At 39.3% G+C, this 19,342-nt stretch overlaps 1 protein-coding gene across 1 annotated transcript; it reads right to left on the reverse strand.

Moving 5' to 3' along the window:
- Window positions 1–1,956: 1,956 nt before the first annotated feature.
- LOC108709904 (anti-Muellerian hormone type-2 receptor-like) lies at window positions 1,957–16,025 on the reverse strand. Its single transcript, XM_018250154.2, has 11 exons — window positions 15,638–16,025; window positions 15,385–15,561; window positions 14,673–14,807; window positions 10,213–10,278; window positions 9,982–10,112; window positions 7,052–7,282; window positions 6,011–6,125; window positions 4,891–5,048; window positions 4,500–4,647; window positions 4,275–4,411; window positions 1,957–2,256 (listed from the first exon to the last, which is right to left on the reverse strand). The coding sequence occupies exons 1-11, from the start codon at window positions 15,696–15,698 to the stop codon at window positions 2,140–2,142; spliced, it is 1,476 nt and encodes a 491-aa protein (XP_018105643.2). The 5' UTR covers window positions 15,699–16,025; the 3' UTR covers window positions 1,957–2,139.
- Between the last annotated feature and the right edge of the window lie 3,317 nt (window positions 16,026–19,342).

Here is a 19,342-nt window from a genome sequence, read left to right on the forward strand (position 1 = left end):
CCTAGTCTGCTACACAGAGCTCTATCCCTGTGCCCTCATAGTTTCACACAATTAGATTTCCTGCACTACACACTATTGTATGGGCCTTATTAGATCATCTGTTGATTTCCATTGTTACATCCAACTTAACAACTGAGCAGAATAAACATCTACATTTTTTTAAAAGGCAGCTTGTGTAATTGGCTGGAAATACACCAATTGCTTGTAGTGGGTGAAGCTGTTTTTCACTTGTTTGACATGGGTATTATCTGGCTGTATACAGAACAAGTTTACTGTATGACAGCATACATATTTTATCCCTGATTAACATTAAAGGGATTCCATCATTATTTACTTTTCACAAGCATTGTTGTGTTATCTTTCTGTCACAAGAGCTCGATTGTTATAAATGAAAGATTGTTTAGTCTTTGTTTCCATTGCATGAACTATTCTATTTTTTCCATGACACTCTCCTAAATGTATAAACCTTTTAAATTTACTGACTCTTAAAGAGTAAATATAAACCCCTAGTTCAGTGAATGGGGTAAATGCTGGATGTACAGTTTGCGTGTTGTTTGACATAAGATATATTTATTTTTTCCCGTACTAAACAGGGAAACCTGTGAAACTTAAAGCACTTTAATTTATCAACCTCCTGGTGCTTCAGAGTAGTTATGGAAAAATAAGAAGGTAATCAAATCACCCCCTATATAATGAACTCCCCCTTATCTGTAAACCTGAGACAACATGCAGCTGGGGGGGGAAGGAAATGATTTGTTTATACAAAGTTTATTGTCTATGGGGAATGTCTTAAAACAATAGGCATAATACAGACATGTATTTTGTTTAAAGGAGAAGGAAAGGCTAAAATTAAGTAAGCTTTATCAGAAAGATCTATATAAATACACCAGTAAACCCTCAAAGTAATGCTGCTCTGAGTCCTCTGTCAAAAGAAACACCACATTCTTTCCTTCTATTGTGTACACATGGGCTTCTGTATCAGACTTCCTGTTTTCATTTTAAAAATCCAGGGAAGGGCTTGAGCATGCACAGTTTGCTCCTCTCCCCCTCCCTGCTGTTATTAGGCAGGAAGTGATGTCACACCAAGTGAATATGGCAGCTGCTATCCTAAACAAACAGAGAGAGTGTCTAGAGCCGTTTACTCAGGAATGGTAAAGCATTCAGCAGAATAACTAGTGTTATAGCTTGCACTATTGTGGCTAATCTATTTAACAATAAACTGCTTTGGTACTTTTCCTTCTCCTTTAAAGCTTGAAAAAATTTGGCCCTAAAGAAAATGTAAACTTCGTACTGATGATGCTGAAAACAATTTTTGCAAATGTCTTCCAGATTTACTTGTTGGCCTTGGGCAGCACTGGGCACTAGGGATGCACCGAATCCAGGATTTGTTTCAGTATTCGGCCTGGATTTGGCCATTTTCAGCAGGATTCGGATTCGGCCGAATCCTTGAGCCTGGTCGAACTTTTCGCCACGGCACTATTTTCCCCTCCCCCTTGCTGGTTTGCATATGCAAATTAGGGTTCGGGTTTGGTTCGTTATTCGGCTGAATCTTTCATGAAGGATTCAGGGGTTCGGCTGAATCCAAAAAAGTGGATTCGGTGCATCCCCTACTGGGCACAGCTGAGGCATGGTTGGGGCATAGCTAGAAAGGGCTGGTTTGTTTAACACAAGTCCAATGTATTCTGAATATAGTGTATATGCGTGTAATGCACTTTAATCACAATCCTGACCATAATGTAATACTTGACTGCTGTGTGCCCTTTGCCAGAATGGAATTAGAAACACTCTCACATAGTAATGCAGTTGATGTTCTAAAGATAATAATGAATTGTACTAAATCATGCTGAGGCTTATGCCACACAAGGGAATTCAACAGTGTTTTCAGCATATCAAAAACTGTTCAGATATGTGTAAAGTGTGTAACCTGTACCCAACTCCAACATTTAGATCACTCGCAAGCCAAATGCTGAGACTTAACTGTCAACAACAATAAAAATGGTCTTTGTATTAATTGTGTTTTAATGTAAATATTGGCAGTATTAATATATCCATGATGTCTACACAGTAATGGCATTGACAACTGTGCTTCACAACAGTTGTTCATTTCAAGCCACTCAGTATGAGTTTCGGTGCCTCTGTTCAGCATTGTGGGTTACAGAGCTTGGTGAGTCTCTCCTCTGCACACTGAGCTGTCAGCCGAGCCTCAGAATCAGGATCCCAGCAATCTTCCAGAGTCTCCCAGAGGGCTCCAACAAGCTGGAAAATATAGGGTACATGGAGATTTATTATACAGAAGCACTATCATTTCCTATAGAGTCTGATTTAAACAAGCAATTCGTCAGTCTTTATGTATTTGCTTTTTCACTGTTAATACCTCACAGTGCCTTCTAATTGATATTGACTAAGGCAGCAATCATAAATCATGAAAATTCATACATTCATGAAAACACAAATAAATATTCGTAGTACCTTTTAGCATAATGTCACAAAAGGTGGAGAAACAGTGTGTCTAGAAAACCCCAGGACAACAGATCTACTACAAGATCTGTTGTACTACAAGTACACATTAGTTGCCCTAGTCAAAGTAGGTGCTTGATTTGTAAAAAAAAAAAAAAGGTTTTCCCATGTCACATTATATGCCAAGCTGACCGGTAAAATGATGGATGATCCCAATGTTATTAATAGGGAAAAAAGCTAAATATATAGGAAGGCCGGTATTTTTTTCCAGAAAAGGTGGCAACCCTAATAGTAAGCCAAGGTTTATTTGGATTAAAAAAATATGTCTAATGGTCAGTTTCATTCCACGCACACTTTTGAAATTTAGAACTGAACCTTTCTTTGCTTGAGAGATACAACACAAATGGGGTTGCCAAGCTTGTATTTGTAGTAAAAGCACTTATCAAACTATTCTTTATACACTGTTAGATAATAAGGAACATAAGTTATTTAGGGCAATGGCACACAGGGAGGGTGATTTGTTACCTGCAGTTAAATCTTTGCTACTGAGGGCAACAAGTCTCCAGAAAATGCTTTCCCACAAGGAATAATGTAAATCACAATTAGAAAAACCTACAAGCCTTCTGAAGTTCTGAAGTTGACCAAAGATGAGGAAAACAAAGCATCGCATACTTTTATGGCAGAGACGTACGATCAGATTCGGGGAGATTTAGTTGCCCAACGATAAATTGCCTCTTCTTTGGGGCGACTAATCTCCCCGAACTGCCTCCCACCACTTACAATGTAAATCGCAGATGGGGTGGCAGTCAGAACGATTTGTTTTCCGAAGTCGACTGAAATTTCCTTGTGAAGCAACTTTGTGAGACTTCGGAAAAGGAAGCTCACCGACTGCCATCACGCTGGCGTTTTACATTCTAGCCGGCGGGGAGATTAGTTGGCTCGAAGAAGAGGAGATTTGACACTGGGCGACTAATCTTCCCGAATCTGAGGGTGTGCCTCTGTGCTTAGGGAGATTTGTTGCCCACAGTATCTAATCTTTACTATGGGCAACAGATCTCACCATGTGTCATTGCTTTAATTCTTCCAATCCTTTTCAACTGGATGCCTCACGCTAATGCCACATGTGGTGTTTCTCCTACAGTGCAAAGATAGGCTGCTTGTCACACACTGCATAATGACAGGTGGATATCATTGTAGTCACTGGCATTAGAGCAGCATATTATCACATTATCCTTATGGATTGACTGGTGGCTACTTTATTTCTTCTACTCAAGAAGCAGAGGGTCTTGAGTAGAAGTAAGTCAAGGAGAATAAAAGCATACTCTTTATAAGATATAGTAGTACTTGCAATAATATAATACTATAATATATATATATATATGTATATATATATATATATATATATATATATATATATATATATATATATATATATACACACACATCCCAAAATGTTATTTTTTCTATTTTTTTCTAACCATATAAGTTGTTACATTTTATTTTTTACTACGTTAACTCTGGAGAATGTAGAAACTAAGAACCATTGGTGAGCGACAGGATTCAAGTATAAAAAAAGGACAAATGCCATGGATAGTCTAATACCACTTAGCACTGTAACTTGGCCAGTATTGTTAAACTACATTTTCTGTTTTAACAGATCAATGTGTCAAGGAAATAGGAATAAAGTCTGTCACAGGAGTCATAGATGCGTTGATGACGCAAGGTCAGTCTCATCTTAAATGTCTGATTATATCTGTACTGGTAAATGCCAATGCAATATGTGTATTATGAAGACGATACAGCAGTTAATAAGTTACCTTGATATTAGTGCCCCAGGTTTTAGGAAGCTGTGGCCGCCTCTTATTTTCAACTATCAACGATTGCAGCTCATGCAGAGTAGGATTTGGACCCAGTTCTTCCAAGAACACCACTTGGAACTCAGGTGCACTTTGATCTAAAAGTAACAAGGCTTGACCTTAGTCTCATCTGCATACGAATAATATCTAAAATATATTTAGTTTATTTCAAGTATTGCCTCTCACCTGCATATAAGTCATTACAACGACTGAATATTTCCCATAGTAAGAGTCCAAGTGAATAGACATCAGCCTGGGTCAGAGCAAGCTCCCATAATACAAGATTCAAAGATCCATCCAGCATCTCTGGAGACATATACCTCAGCGTACCTGTCTGTAGGAAACAAGTGATACTCAGCCCACTTGCAAAATAACATAGGGCAGGGGCATTAACTATTAAGAAAGCAGACCTGTGACTGCTGGGAAACTGGGAAGTTTGGGACGCCCAGAGGGGCACCATCTTTTAAGAATTTCCAGAATATGCTGATGGAAAATGTCTTTTTGACAAAGTTTCCATCAGCATATTCTGATATTCTGGTTATGACATGGATATAGGACCTACTTATTATAATCTTACCATATTGATAGCTGGGTCCTCTGTGTTTCTTTTCATTATCTTTTGTCCTTCCAATACAACAGAAAGTCCAAAGTCTGAGATTACACACAAGGAATCAGACGTTACCAGGATGTTTTCACTGCTGAGATCCCGATGGGCAATTGGTGGTTTGTATGTATCTGTAGAAGGGAAATTAAGAAACTTGATTTCATAAACCCACAATCTATGTATAATATAGCTGTTATACTATCTATGCTTATTAATATCTGAAATGATCGTTGGTTGGTAAGAGGAACTCATACATTATACATGTGTTCGATATGTAGGTCATATTATGTTCAAGGAAGGGTTTATATGTGTGTTTGTGCATGTGAATTTAGTAATTATCTTTGAAAACACTGCCATAGCAGATCTAAATTATTCAAATGCACAATACACAGCAAATGTTCAGCTTGTATCTGCATATACCCCAATGCATCCACGTGTACATCTAGAGTTGTCATCTTTTACAAGACTTCCTATATTTGGATCTTTCTCCCTTATAAATAATACTGAAGCATCATTCTTACAATCCAGACTAGTAAAATACCAGTCAGGTGTCAACCTTATGCGTGTCACTGGCCATTATCTTCCAGCAAATTTTCATGATTCATAAACAAATTCATAAAATAATTTCCTTATATGAGGTATGCCTCCAGTGCAATTTTACTACTTTGTAGGACACAACTGAGAAACATTTTCCCATAAGAACAATAACAAAATTGAGGTTATGCCACGTGGGGGTTCTTTCAGATTAGTACAAAATTCCATTAGTCTCCTCGTATTGTCATGTTCTCTTAAAAAGAATTAAAAGCATTAGGCTTAGTCAATTTGTTGCTAGCATACTGTGGGGAATGTCCGCCCCTAGGAGGGTGAAAAGCTGTGTCTGAGGTGTCCATACTGAAAGCCAGAAAGCGAGAGATTAGGAGACAACACACATTTGTTTTACTACAGGAACTAATACTGAACTAGTCTTTAAAGCTCAATATGATTGAAGGTCAGTTAGGCTGTGGTACTGGGTGATCACTTATTTTCTTCCCTATATATTCTTGGAACTGTTACTAAATGGCAATATTTTCGTGTTTTTGTGAATGATTCAAACCTTCTTTCCATATGTCTGCATGTAGGAATGCCAGTCCTCTGGCTAGGGATGTTGCCATTCGGCAAGCTTTCATCCAGTTCGTGGTAGAATGCGTCAAGTAACTTCTGAGAGAGCCCTGCACAAAATAATAATAATAATATATATTAGACTACGCCAATCCATTCTGTTATCCATAACACTGTTTCGCTTTTACAAGTCTAGAATTACTAGGGGAGAAAACGAGGTGAAATAGTGAAGGTCTGCACCAAATTTTGTAAAATGTTTGTTAAATTTTGCAAAAAAAAAAATGGCAGATTGACATTGTGTTTTTGCACTTTGCACCCTGCCTTTCAGGTTGTATATAGTAACACCTTACAAATACCTGCAGTTCCACCCTGCCTTTGGTCCTCACAATGCTGCATTTATAAGCAGTGTTGGACTATTTCATGCTCATTCCCTATTACATCATGGGAACAAAGAGGCTTTATAATGGAAGAATAGAGTATAGTATGTAGAGAAAAGACACTAGGAGAATAAAGAGGTTGAGTGAGGAGAGGAGGTATAATAGTTTGGAAAGTGGGCCCTCAACCTAAGGTTTTCTGGTGGGCCCCTGGCATCCCAGTCCGACACTGTTTATAAGGAAGACAAACAGAACCTTACTTAATGTATACTGTTTAGAGTAGAGGTTTTCATTTTTTGTTTGGAGTTCAGGACCTCTTTTTGATCAACCTTAGCTCATAACAAGGTTATGGTTTGAGAAACCACTGTTCATTAGTTATAAAGAAGGCACCTTTTTTTTTACAGGCTAGGAACAAAGCAGGATCCCGCACACCCAACAGATAACAGCAATATGCCTGGTGCTCACTGGCAGAGGTTCGGCAGCCCCACAACAGAGTACAGCAAAGGAATTCCAACGGCACACAGGACTGTGAGAAATCTTCAAAAATTTATTTCAATGCGGAGTGCGATGCAACGTTTCGGGGAGTAAAACAGTCCTGTGTGCCGTTGGAATTCCTTTGCTGTACCTTTTTTTTTACCCCACAAGTTTGCTATCTTACTTACTTTAGGATAATGCTGCAGAACCAGAAGATAATGTTCCTTCAGGATGCTAGAAGAGCCAGCTTTAAGGAGATGAACTATGTTCTTGTGACGAAGAGGAGTCAAGAGGCTGAGGATCCTGCATTCTTGTTTGTACTGCTCTCTTAGGGCTGATGGAAAGCACTTTATGACCACATTTCTCCCATGTAAAATCCCAAGACTTAACTTTACCGACAAACCATCCTCTTTGAGTGCCTAAAGACATAGACAACACAAACTATAGCAATTAAAAGTTACAACAAATTTCTTTGTTACAATATCCTTCCCATGTGTTATACTTTCATAACAATATGTGAGGTGGATCACAATGTCCCCTGGATCCAGACACTAATATGACAGTGTGTGTGCATTTTTATTTCTTCTGAAAGGTAACTGATGACTCACAACACATTAATTAGGGGGGCATCAATTAGTGTTACAACCTCTGTTGCCTGCAATTACTGTTAAGTCTTCCATAGGTTTAAAATGCATTAGAGAAAAATAAAGCAAGCCACAGACCTTCCTTATGTGTGTTCAAAGCCACAAGCTCTTCGCAACCCATTCTTCATGGGACACTAGCATATAAAAAATGCCACTGATAATGATTGCAGAGTCTTATAGAGATGAGATAATCACATCCCCCTAGGATTAAATGTAAATAGATGTAAAGCAAATTTTGTGGATGAGTTCTTCTAGATTATTAAAATAAGGGGTCTGACATTTTCAGGGCATGTTTTTCAAATGTTATTGCAGATGTCAATACTGATTGTGGCCTATTTGTTCTTGGTGATCCTTGGGTAAATTCCCCTTTTACACAAACTATAGCAGCCCTGGGTGTACTGGGTACACTCACAACCATATTGTGGTACTACAGGTCATAAACACACCCATTTTCTGGCACCACAGGTCATGAGCTCATCCTTTTTGTGGTACAGGTATGGGACCTGTTATCCAGAATGCTTGGGACATGGGGTTTTCCAGATAATGTATCTTTCTGTAATTTGGATCCTCATACCTTAAATTTATTAGAAAATCATGTAAACATGAAGTAATCCCAATAGGCTAGTTCTGCTTCCAATGAGGATTAATTCTATATACAAGTTACTGTTTTATTACTTTAGAGAAAAATTTAATTATTTTTTAAAATTTGCAATATATGGATAAAATGGAGTCTATGATAGATGGCCTTTCTGTAATTCAGATCTTTTTGGATAACGAATCCCATACCTGTACCACAGGTCAGGAGCACATCCAGATATTGGGAATTACACTACTCCCATGCAGGTGCTACACTTAATTGCACAAGAATGGAATATGCCCTGGAACATGAACTCAAAGACTTTGTGCACTTGTGAACTGTGTTAAAAATCTTTAGGGATGCACAAAATGCAGGATTCGGCCAAGATTCGGCCGAATCCAAGTGCCTGGCTGAACTAAATCCAAAGAATCACATGACTTTTTGTCACACAAACAAGGAAGACAACATTTTTTGCAGCACACAATTCTCTTTCCCTGATTTGCATATGCAAATTAGGGTCCAGATTCAGTTTGGTATTCAACTGAATCTTTCACAAAGGATTCGGGGTTCAGACAAATCCAAAAATAGCAGATTTAGTGGATCCTTATCAGGAACAGGCTCATTCTAAGGAGATAGAGGATGATCATCCAAGACTGCTGCAGACTGGTTCACAGTCTGCAGAGAGACTACAACATCTGAGACAGCCTTGAGGAAGAAGAGGACTAAATACCATCTTCTTCTCCCCATCCTACCCTTAAATGGAAAATAAAGCTTTGGAGTCAAGTGGAGTCAACTCCACTTTTCCTACCTCACTTTCCACTGTACATCCACTCCCCCATAGCTTTAATGATTTGAATATATATATATATATATATATATATATATATATATATATATATATATATATATATATATATAAACTTGATTGCACAATCTTTTACTGGAGCCTTAATCTCAGAACTTGCTAAAGATCCTGTGTCGATCCTGTGCCAGGCAAATCTGGGATTTCCTCAATAACTAAAGACAACAAGTTTTGCCTCATATAAGCTGAAATTTTGAATGTTTAGGATGACAGTATTCAAAATGGCAGTTAAGGACATTGATTCTGTGTTTTGTTGAATACTTATACAACTATATAATCAATTCTGGGTTAGCACAAAGACATATTGATATGGGATGGGTTTCATAGGTAACAGAATCATAATGCCGCCAGTGTCAACTTACATATTATATTACTATACAATGTCAAACATCTAGTCCATGTTTAAGTGAAGCCCAACATACCAGTGATAAAAGGTTTGAGCCAAGGAGGCAAGACCAATGTTTAGGTTTGAATGGGAGGCAGGTCAAACTTCAAATAGGGTCACTCCTGTTTGGGGATGTAATAGTATTGTAGCCCATATGGATGAGACCTTGGATGCTGTGACTTTAATCAAATGTAAGAATAAAGATATTTTACTGATGCTGGACTGAGCAATCCTTGACCTTTTTGGTGTGCGCTGCAACAATTTGGAATTTGTGACTCTACCGTCTCCCTTAGCGACAGACTCGGGGCAGTAGCACCCGGGTCACAATACGAAGCATGTAAACCAATTACTATATGTTGCCGATCAATATTGGGAAGGCCAAAGGGCGGTTATATTAACTTTGGAGTTTCAGCGCAGGGCCCGGAGCCGAGAGCACCTGGGCCACATAAATTAAACCGTGAGACCCAGAGGTCATTAGTAGTTAAAATAATTTTGGGAGAAACCCGTTGCTTCAGAAAGATAGACACACGCTAATGGTACTGGGCATATATGTGTACAAGTTCTGGAGGCTATATGAGTCATCAGATGGGAGTCAGGTGTGGGTCATAACGTAAAAGAGGACTTTGGGCTGGGCTAAGTGCAGATAATACCTGGAGTATGGTGAGCCCATCCACTGGTGCTGTTGGGGGTACATTCTCTTCTCCTTTGATCACATCCTGCAGCTCCAGCTCCTCTTGGCTTTTTCTAATGAAATGGTCTAGGTGTTTACGTTTTCTCAGCACTTAACAAGAGGTACAGAAAATAAAATAAAAATCAGGATTAAATGAAGACCAGACAGGCCAGTTTAACAAATTAATAACCCTATAATGATATCAGCATACCTATAATGATCCCAAATACACATAGAATCAGGAAGCTGGTAGTCACAAAAACATAAGAATAATCACCTAGAAAAACAAAGAAAGTGCACAAGTCATCTGCAGTAGAGATGGAGAGGAAGGAACCTGTTTCTGACATGAAGTGTTTCCTGGCGTTAGGAATAGCCATTGGAAATTATTATGTGCTGTACAAGATACTCCACTAGTACATATAAAGAAGTCTGTGGTGGTCAAGACTTTTTTATTTCACCCTTTGTTGCTGTAGGAACAACAGAGAGCCCTGGGGCCCCTAGTAAGCAAGGGATTAATAACAACAACAAGGCCATTGGGTGAGATTCTAGAAACATGTACTGTACCAGCCAGGGTAGCTATAAAAAGAAGCCTGATACACAGGAGTGATACTGAAGCAGTTTGGGGGAGATGGCAATGTAAGTGCTTGTTTACTGGGTGTCAGGGGCCCTAGCAGCTTTTTGATATCCTTTGAAATTGGAGGGATGGTGGGAGTTACAGTTTGAAGACCACTACAGTGGCTCAGCATGGCAACAACACAATTTACTGATTTATAATTTATTATAATTTATTATTTTACTCACTCAGTTATAGAGATACGACTAAGTATCATTTGTTAAAGGAAATTAAATCAAAGGTAAATACCCCCTTTAGTTTACTGATATGAATTGCTGCCATGGTGCATGTGTTGCATGACATTAGGAAGCTATGCTTGTGTATTCTCGCATACTGAACTGACCAGTGTGTCCCATGCTTCTCTCACTGCAGCCAGAGTCTGTGGTCATTGCCTTATTGAAGCTGCTGGCATTCCGGCCTTGCTCCCTCGCAGATTCCATCCAATTGCAGGAGACGTTCCACTGAGCACATCCCTCCAGTTCAGCTTGGGCGGCTGATAAGAAACCGACTTTTAGAGCAACATGTTTCCTCCTCCAGAAGCACCTGTGTTCCCCAGTGATAAGTGGCAATCCTAACCTTGTACGTAATTCCAGCCCACGTAAATACAAACCACCAGTCATTTGGAGTGAGATGTTTCAGACAATAATCTTTGTAGTTGCTGGGGCTCATTTACTAAAAATTAAATTGTGTCTGTACAGTAACCGCACAGTAACCCAGACTGGCAATCTGTGGGTTCTGGCAAATGCCAGAGGGGCTGCTGTAAGGTCCCATAGACAGTCACTATTAATTGGGCTGGTGGAGGACTATTTGGGCCAGTACTTGGAATGCCAGGGCCTATTTTGACTCCCAGTCCAGACCTGCAGTAATCGATCAGTTATTAGCTAAGTTGGTTTAGTTTTGTTAGTATAATATAAAGCAAATGCCTAGTTAGTTGCTATGGGTAACTGCACCAGAGCAGTTTTGTACTGACTTCAGTAAATAAGGACCCAGCCGCAACCCCCCTTCTACCACTGCCCCCCCCCGGCCGCAACCCCCCTCTACCACTGGGGGGTCTGCAGTGAGGTATGGGTGCAAAGTCTAGAGCAGGGTTCCCCAACTTTTTTAACCCGTGTGAGCCACATTCAAATGTAAAAACAATTTGGAGAGCAACACAAGCATGCGAAAAGTTCCTGGAGGTGCCAAATATGGGCTGTAATTGACTGACGGTAGCCCCTATGTGGACTGGCAGACTACAGGAGGATCTGTTTGGCAGGACACCTGGTTTTTATGCAACTAAAACTTCCTTCCAAGCCTGGAATTCAAAAATAAGCTTTGAGCCCACTGGGAGCAACATCCAAGGGGTTGGAAAGCAACATGTTACTCACGAGCCACTGTTGGGGATCACTGGCCTAGAGAGAGGAGCAGGACTGGATAAACTGGGCCCACCGGAGTGTCTCACCAGCCCAGTACAACACTGGAGATTGTAAATCAAACCAACTGATTATGTCACTGCAGAACTTTGGTTCTTTAGGCACACAAATTGATTTCAACCCCAATAATTAATAAAAGTGTTCCTAGGTGCAGTAACCCACAGCAACCAATGAAATCTTTGCTTCTAACCATAGGCTGCTATAGGTGACTAGACCTGTGGCATACTTCTTTTTTCAAATAGCCCCTGATATTGCCTAGGTGATTATTAGTTCAGTTGGACAAACCATTCACTGACCATTCACTAGCTAGGGAAATCATTTGCAAGAGCAAAATGTCAGACAATTATTGCTTGGAATGCAAACTGTCATGATTCTGAGTGACAAAAGTACAACAGCATTTGCAGGCAATTGCCACACAAGTAAATACGGATGATTGTGAACGTTTTTCTCTCCCGGCTATGGAGCTACTATTCGCTGAGTGGACAAAATTGCACTGTGTGCCATTGCCTTAGCTGGATTAAAGGAGAGCAATGTTTTAAAGGGGTTGTTCGTGTTTGAATTAACTTTTATTATAATGCAGAGAGTAATATATTGAAACATTTTGCAATTGTTTTTCATGTTTTATTATTTGTGGAGTAATTTGGCTTTTTATATAGCATCTGTTTAGGCAGCAATCTTGTTGCTAGGGTCCAAATTACCCTAGCGATCATGCTTTGATTTGAAAAAGAGACTCTAATATGAATAGGAGAGGGACTGAATAGAAAGATTAATAATACAAAGAAGCAATAAAAATACATTTGTAGCCTTACAGAGCATTTGTTTTTTAGATGGGGGTCAGCGACCCTCATTTGAAAGCTGGAGTCAGAAGAAGAAGGCAAATAATGCTACACTTGCGTATCATGCAAGTGTCAAACAAGTGACACCTTAACTGCCCCAAAGATATAGCTATAAAAGTTTAAAGGACACGGAAGCCCTTATTCACTGAGAGGTTGCCAAAATATTAGGATCCCCTCTGTAAATCCACTGTGCCAGTGCTCCATTTAGGAAAATAATGGACTGGCCAGGAGAAAAAAAAAAATTGCCACACCACCATGTTACCTTATTCTCAGATGTCATCAACTGGGTTTGTGCATGGCTAGTAGAGTAAAATATTCATATGCAATGGTATCTCCTCCCAAGGGACGTTTTTCCCTGGGCCTCTAACCTTTCTTTGTCTGTTAAGTTAAAGGGGATATTCACCTTTAAATTAACTGTTAGTATGGCGTAGAGAGGGATATTCTGAGACAATTTGCAATCGGTTTTCATTTTTTATTATCTGTGGGTTTTGAGTTATTTAGCTTTTCATTCAGCAGCTCTCCAGTTTGCAATTTCAGCAGTCTGGTTGCTAGGGTCCAAATTCCCCTAGCAACCATGTACTGATTTGAATAAGAGACTGGAATATGAATAGGAGAGGCCTGAATGGAAAGATGACTAATAGAAAGTAGCAATAACAACATATTTGTAGCCTTACATAGAATGTATTTTTAGATGGGGTCAGTGATCCCCATTTGAAAGCTGAAAAGAGTCAGAAGAAGAAGGCAAATAATTAAAAAACTATAAAAAAAGAAATAATAAAGACCAAGTGAAAAGTTGCTTAGAGTTAGTCATTCTATAACATATTAAAAGTTAACATAAAGGTGAACCACCCCTTTAATATAACTGCCATGCAGTTCTAATCTCACATCTGACTATCACCCCGCACAGTGGGCAAGAACATTATGGGACAGATTTATTATGTGGAGTAAAAAAAGAATTTGCCACACATCACCAGGAAGCACCATGTAAAAAACAGCATCATTCAACACAATTGACCCCCAATTATTGCTCTGTGAGGCAAGAAGTTTGTTGTTCTTTTTATTATTTTTCTAGATTATTATTTCATATGTATTATTATTTTTCTAGATTATTATTTCATATGTATTATTATTTTTCCATTCAGACCCTCTCCTCTTCATTTTACATTATCACTAACTAGTTGCTAGGGTAAACTGGACCCAAGCAACTAAATAGCCGATGAAATGCCACAATGGAAAGCTGCCGAACAGAAGAAAACAAAATCATTAAATAAATAATAATTAAAAAAATAATAATATAAAAGCAATTGCAAATTGATTAGCTGCTGGTAAACATGATTTTAGCGTGTTATGTGAAAGCAATAGGGACCTAAGATTGTAAGCTCCACAGGGACAAGGAATGATGTATAATCTCTGTAATGCACTGCATATTATAAATAATGCATAACAATAGCATTTATTTTTGCATGGTGAGGTAGCTATTTTTGTTCTATATCGTTACTTCCTTATCAGTGTATTGTACATAAGTGGGCTAAAGCCTAGCAGGAACTGGAGCATAATGCAGTGCCCTCCTCCCTAATGTTCAAATGTCTAATAAATTGTGACACCCTTAAGTTATTATATATGTTAGTGTCTCTTTAAGCTAACAATCACACAAAGCATATTATTCATGTCTCCAGAAATGTGAATGTCAAAATGAAACCAGCATTCCCCTTGCCCACGCTTCTTCAGCACCCACAGCCCTACCAAGGCCTCCCCTTGAGAACAGCACTAGCCACCACCCCAAGGACCTATATATATATATATTTATACTCACGGGAGATCATGGGTTTTTGGGGATGGGTAATGTTTGCATTGCACATGTCTGATGAACAGAAGCAGTGATACTGGGACTGGATTCTCACGGGATTGCAGAGTGCTGACCTGCACACGGCATTTTTTGGATAGCAGCCTTTATAAACACACAAAGACATGAAATATAAGCAGAAGCATCGTAAGATTCCCTAAAATGTTGTTTCAGGTTACACATTAGGCAGGGAGGTCAGGCTTGCGCCTCTTTCCTTGTAATGAACAAGACCAACATCCTTCATCATCCATGGGCAGGATGGAGAGGCTAGGAGATGGCAATAAAATAAAAATGATAGCTGTTCACTATTTTTGCAGAGCCATGCATTAAACTAGAGGAACACTATAAACACAGCTACATTCAGAACATACATTTCATATCAGTTTTAGAAAGCAACTGAAAATTATTTTTTTTTTTGTGGGCACTCTCATGTCCAGGAAATGGTTTGTGTAGACTTTATTTCTTGGCAAAATGAAACACATTCAACTTTCATTTTTTTTAAAGACTTCACTTTTTATGATAACTTGGCCACCGGGTACACTTTTTTCCTGGAATCTTTGCAGAATATGGGCCAAGGCAATACCCACACTTAACAACAAAAGAAGGCCCTCTGTGCTCCTATATATTTCAGTGCAATTCAAATAAGACATATATTCAGAGATCACTACTAAACAAGTCTTACCTAATATGACTGGCTGAAGTTCCCCACTGAACAGACTCCATAGACCCACACAACAATTGCTCTCCTTGCAGTATATCTTTCCGGGTCCTTGTAGCTCCCCAAAGTTGGAGACAGGGAAGCTGACACTGGAAGAGGAGTTCTCATATAACGCACAGGTGATGCCTTCAAGGTGGACAACTGGAGGGTGTGGAGGAGAATCAGGTAATGCAAATTCACAGGTTATACCTTATTGCACTGCTAGGATGAACCTCACCTGGTAGAGTTAATGCAGAGCTAAGCAGAAGAAAGTTCAATAATAATTTGCCATGAGACATTCCTATTAGATGTTGATATAACCGTTTCCTTCGCCTAATATTTCTAAGAGTTTGCCGTTAGATCAAACTCATCCTCATCATGAGAACAGTCTGTCTTTATCACTTTGCCTACTGCTGGGCTATCTACAGTTCCGGGCACACAGCAGGTGGAGGAGTTGCACATGGGAGGAGGAAAGTCAAGGATTTTAGCTGTGGGGCGTATCTTAGGCCTTTGTACATGTTGGGGGGAGTGCTGCTTTGGGAGCACACTGAGGCAAGCTTGAACCCTAATATTTAAGAACACAGAATTAGGTTCATATAAGCGAATGTATATGCTGCTGGGCATTTTTGCTCTGTTCTTTCAGGCCAGCTCTTCCCACTAGCATGCTACATTCATTCCTATTCCTATTGCTTTGCACTGTGTCGCATATACTATAACAGGGATTTTGCCTACAAGTACCGAGAGCTGGAATTTTTCTGGCCTAAGTGGTGGAGGGACAATAATGGAAGTGTTGACTTTTGCCAGTTTTTAAACAATAGCCACTTTAAACCACACCCATGTTATCCCAAGATCTATTAAGACCATATTAACATTAATGGTGGTAACACACCAAACAACCAAATGGTTGGTGCGCACTGCAGGGATATCACTTATCACTCATATTTGAAAAAGTTGTCATATTAAGACACACCCTTAAAGCCATATGCCTCCTCCCCTGTGTATAGCACAGAAATCACCAGCACAGAATTAAAAGGATACTGTCATGGGAAAAACATGTTTTTTTCCAAAATGCATCAGTTAATAGTGCTGCTCCAGCAGAATTCTGCACTGAATCATTTTCTCAAAAGAGCAAACAGATTTTTTTATATTTCATTTTGAAATCTGACATGGGGCTAGACATATTGTCAGTTTCCCAGCTGCCTCCAGTCATGTAACTTGTGCTCTGATAAACTTCAGTCACTCTTTACTGCTGTACTGCAAGTTGGAGTGATATCACCCCCCTCCCTTCCACCCAGCAGCCTAACAACAGAACAATGGGAAGGTAACCAGATAGCAGCTCCCCAACACAAGATAACAGCTGCCTGGTAGATCTAAGAACAACACTCTATAGTAAAATTCAGGTTCCACTGCGACACATTCAGTTACATTGAGTAGGAGAAACAACAGCCTGCCAGAAAGCAGTTCCACAGGGCAGCACTGGCTCTTTCTGCACATGCCCAGGCAAAATGACCGGAGATGGCTGCCTACACACCTATATTACACTTTTAAAAAAATACACTTGCTGGTTCAGGAATGAAATTTTATATTGTAGAGTGAATTATTTGCAATGTAAACAGTGTAATTTAGAAATAAAAACAACATCTTAAAAATCATGGCAGAATCCCAATCATGACAGAATCTGCATCCGACAGTCGCGTCAAATCAATGCTGCGACTTCATCTGACATTTCTATCTCTTACCTCATTTCGCACGCTATTTGTCGCATGCATTTTGTCACAGTGCGTCGGGTTGGGCCAAAAATGTCCATGTAGTCCTACCCAAACGCATGAACTAAAGACTCCAGCGTAGTTGCGGTCCCCATAATTTCCCTGCAGTCAGTTGCGCATTACACCAATGTCATTAAAGGTACTTGTGCACGATTTGTGATGAAGTGCATGCAAAATCGGACACAATTACAGTAGGTGATGTCATCCCTTGAGGACGTAATGATGCTCAAATTTTGGGAAAAACTGCCACAGTGCCCATTGCACTTGTAGACATACGTATGCCCTTAATGGCTCTTACAGGCAGGCTTTTTTTGTGTGTTTACAGACTTGCACTGAATGCATAAAAATGCATTTATTGTGTTTACATATATTTGCACATGTGTTTTTGTCATTTCCAAATACAACCCTATAATTTAATGTCACATGAATGTGGGTCAAGTTCAAGAAAATGCAGCAAATTACATCTACAAAAATGTGAAAAAACCTAATGAGATAAAAAGCAGAGTACTAGAATCAGGCAGAAAATAACAGTTAATCAGTTAGGAGATGCGCGTAGGTGCACTTAAACCTGCATCTCAAATGCGTGTGAAACACATTAAAAAAAAAGTGTGCACAAACCTTAAGAATACACATTCACGTTGTGAAATGTACTGTTTCCTAAATGAGAGAGCATGGTGCCAGTTTAGGATCCCAGACTTAAATGACAAGCAATATAGAACTTTTCAATTGGTCTTCATATTTTAAAATAATTTTTGATTTATTCTGCCTCTTTCCAATTTTAAAGTCACTGATTCTGGCAGTCTATAAACTGTGAGGCTGTTTTTAGTTATTGATACTTTGCATTCCATTTAGGGCCTCTGCTATCCTGCTTCTAGTCGCTCATTTAAACTTTTGTACTACTGCTGGGTTGCTAGGGTAAACTGGACCCCTAGCAACATAGAGCAAAAACCTAAATAATTAAAAACACAAGCAGAACCACAAAATGAAGACTGAAGGTTGTCTCAGAATATGAAAGTTTGTGTTATACTAAAACAATTTATACCTCCTACAAGGTTGGTGGGGGGCACCTTGCAAGATTGGAATAAAGTCTGCTGCATATAATCTATTATTTGTGCTTTTACAGACATTCATTGTTAAGGGGCCCCCTAGAATCATTGAGGCTATTTAATATTTGTCTCCAATTATAGTATGAACAGACCACTTTTCACACATTGGATGTGGGGTATATAAATGGCTGCCACAGAAATTGGTGAAACCATCAGTTGGAGGGGGTTTGTGTGCAACAAATTTGGACCATGTCCCACAGACATCAAGCTGGGCCCCTGTCAAATGTTTACTTCAACATGAGTGTAGCGCTTGGGCCTTCTGTGCCATACTGTTCCTAATCATTTGTACTAGTCCCTAGTATGAGTCCAATAAGCCAACACCTCCCCCTAGGCGGGTTTGGTCCATGTGTATGAGAATTTCCAGAGAGGAGAGGGTGCAAATGTGAGCAGACAAGATGCCTGGGAGAAAGGTAAATGAGACTTTAACTCTCACATAAGGTATTCTGGCCAGAGACATGAAAATCACTCTTTTATCGTATCAGTCCCGGTGGCCAACTATGCATCCAGAACCACTGGTTTTATAGCACAGATACAGCTTAATAGTTCAGAGCCATATATCCAAACAGACAACTAATCCTAGATTTTCTTAAAAGGTCAGCGCTAATTCAAATCTCAGGGGGAAAAAATATGATGAAAAAAGGAAAAAGATTTTTTATAGTGTAGTATTTACTGAGAGTTGTAGTTCCACAACCAAAATAAACTCTTTGGTGCAGTTACCCTTTACGGTTCACCACATGTGGCTATTAGATGGGTACTTACAAACGTTTAGATATAGCATATGCACATCAAGATTTGTAGAGAATAAAATTGTAGGATATTCTTTCTGGGCTGGAAGAGGTTAAAATTGTACAAATATAGTGTAAAAACCCTTTTTATTATATGACATTAAAAAATCAACTGGTTGCACTCACATTTTAGTAGTTAAAACAGGCATATAGTCTCTTTTCCGTGCAAATCTGTACTGCTACAAGTCTTTCCCAGTGGTTTGTGTTGAGGTTCTGACCCGCGTTTCCTCCACGATCCACTTCCTGGTCGCTTGGATATGACGTCAGCCGTCTATGCCTTACGCGT

Source organism: Xenopus laevis, chromosome 2S, assembly GCF_017654675.1.
Source record: "Xenopus laevis strain J_2021 chromosome 2S, Xenopus_laevis_v10.1, whole genome shotgun sequence".
Taxonomy (NCBI): Eukaryota; Metazoa; Chordata; class Amphibia; order Anura; family Pipidae; genus Xenopus; species Xenopus laevis.

What these genes read in the sequence shown, in the direction of transcription:
- LOC108709904 (XM_018250154.2), bottom strand. Translation starts at nt 15,698, where the DNA reads ATGTCTCATGGCAAATTATTATTGAACTTTCTTCTGCTTAGCTCTGCA. An exon ending in TTCTGCAGCATTATCCTAAA is followed by an intron (nt 6,126 to 7,051) that starts GTAAGTAAGATA and finishes TATTTTGTGCAG; the next exon opens with GGCTCTCTCAGAAGTTACTT. An exon ending in TTGTAATGACTTATATGCAG is followed by an intron (nt 4,412 to 4,499) that starts GTGAGAGGCAAT and finishes TGTTACTTTTAG; the next exon opens with ATCAAAGTGCACCTGAGTTC.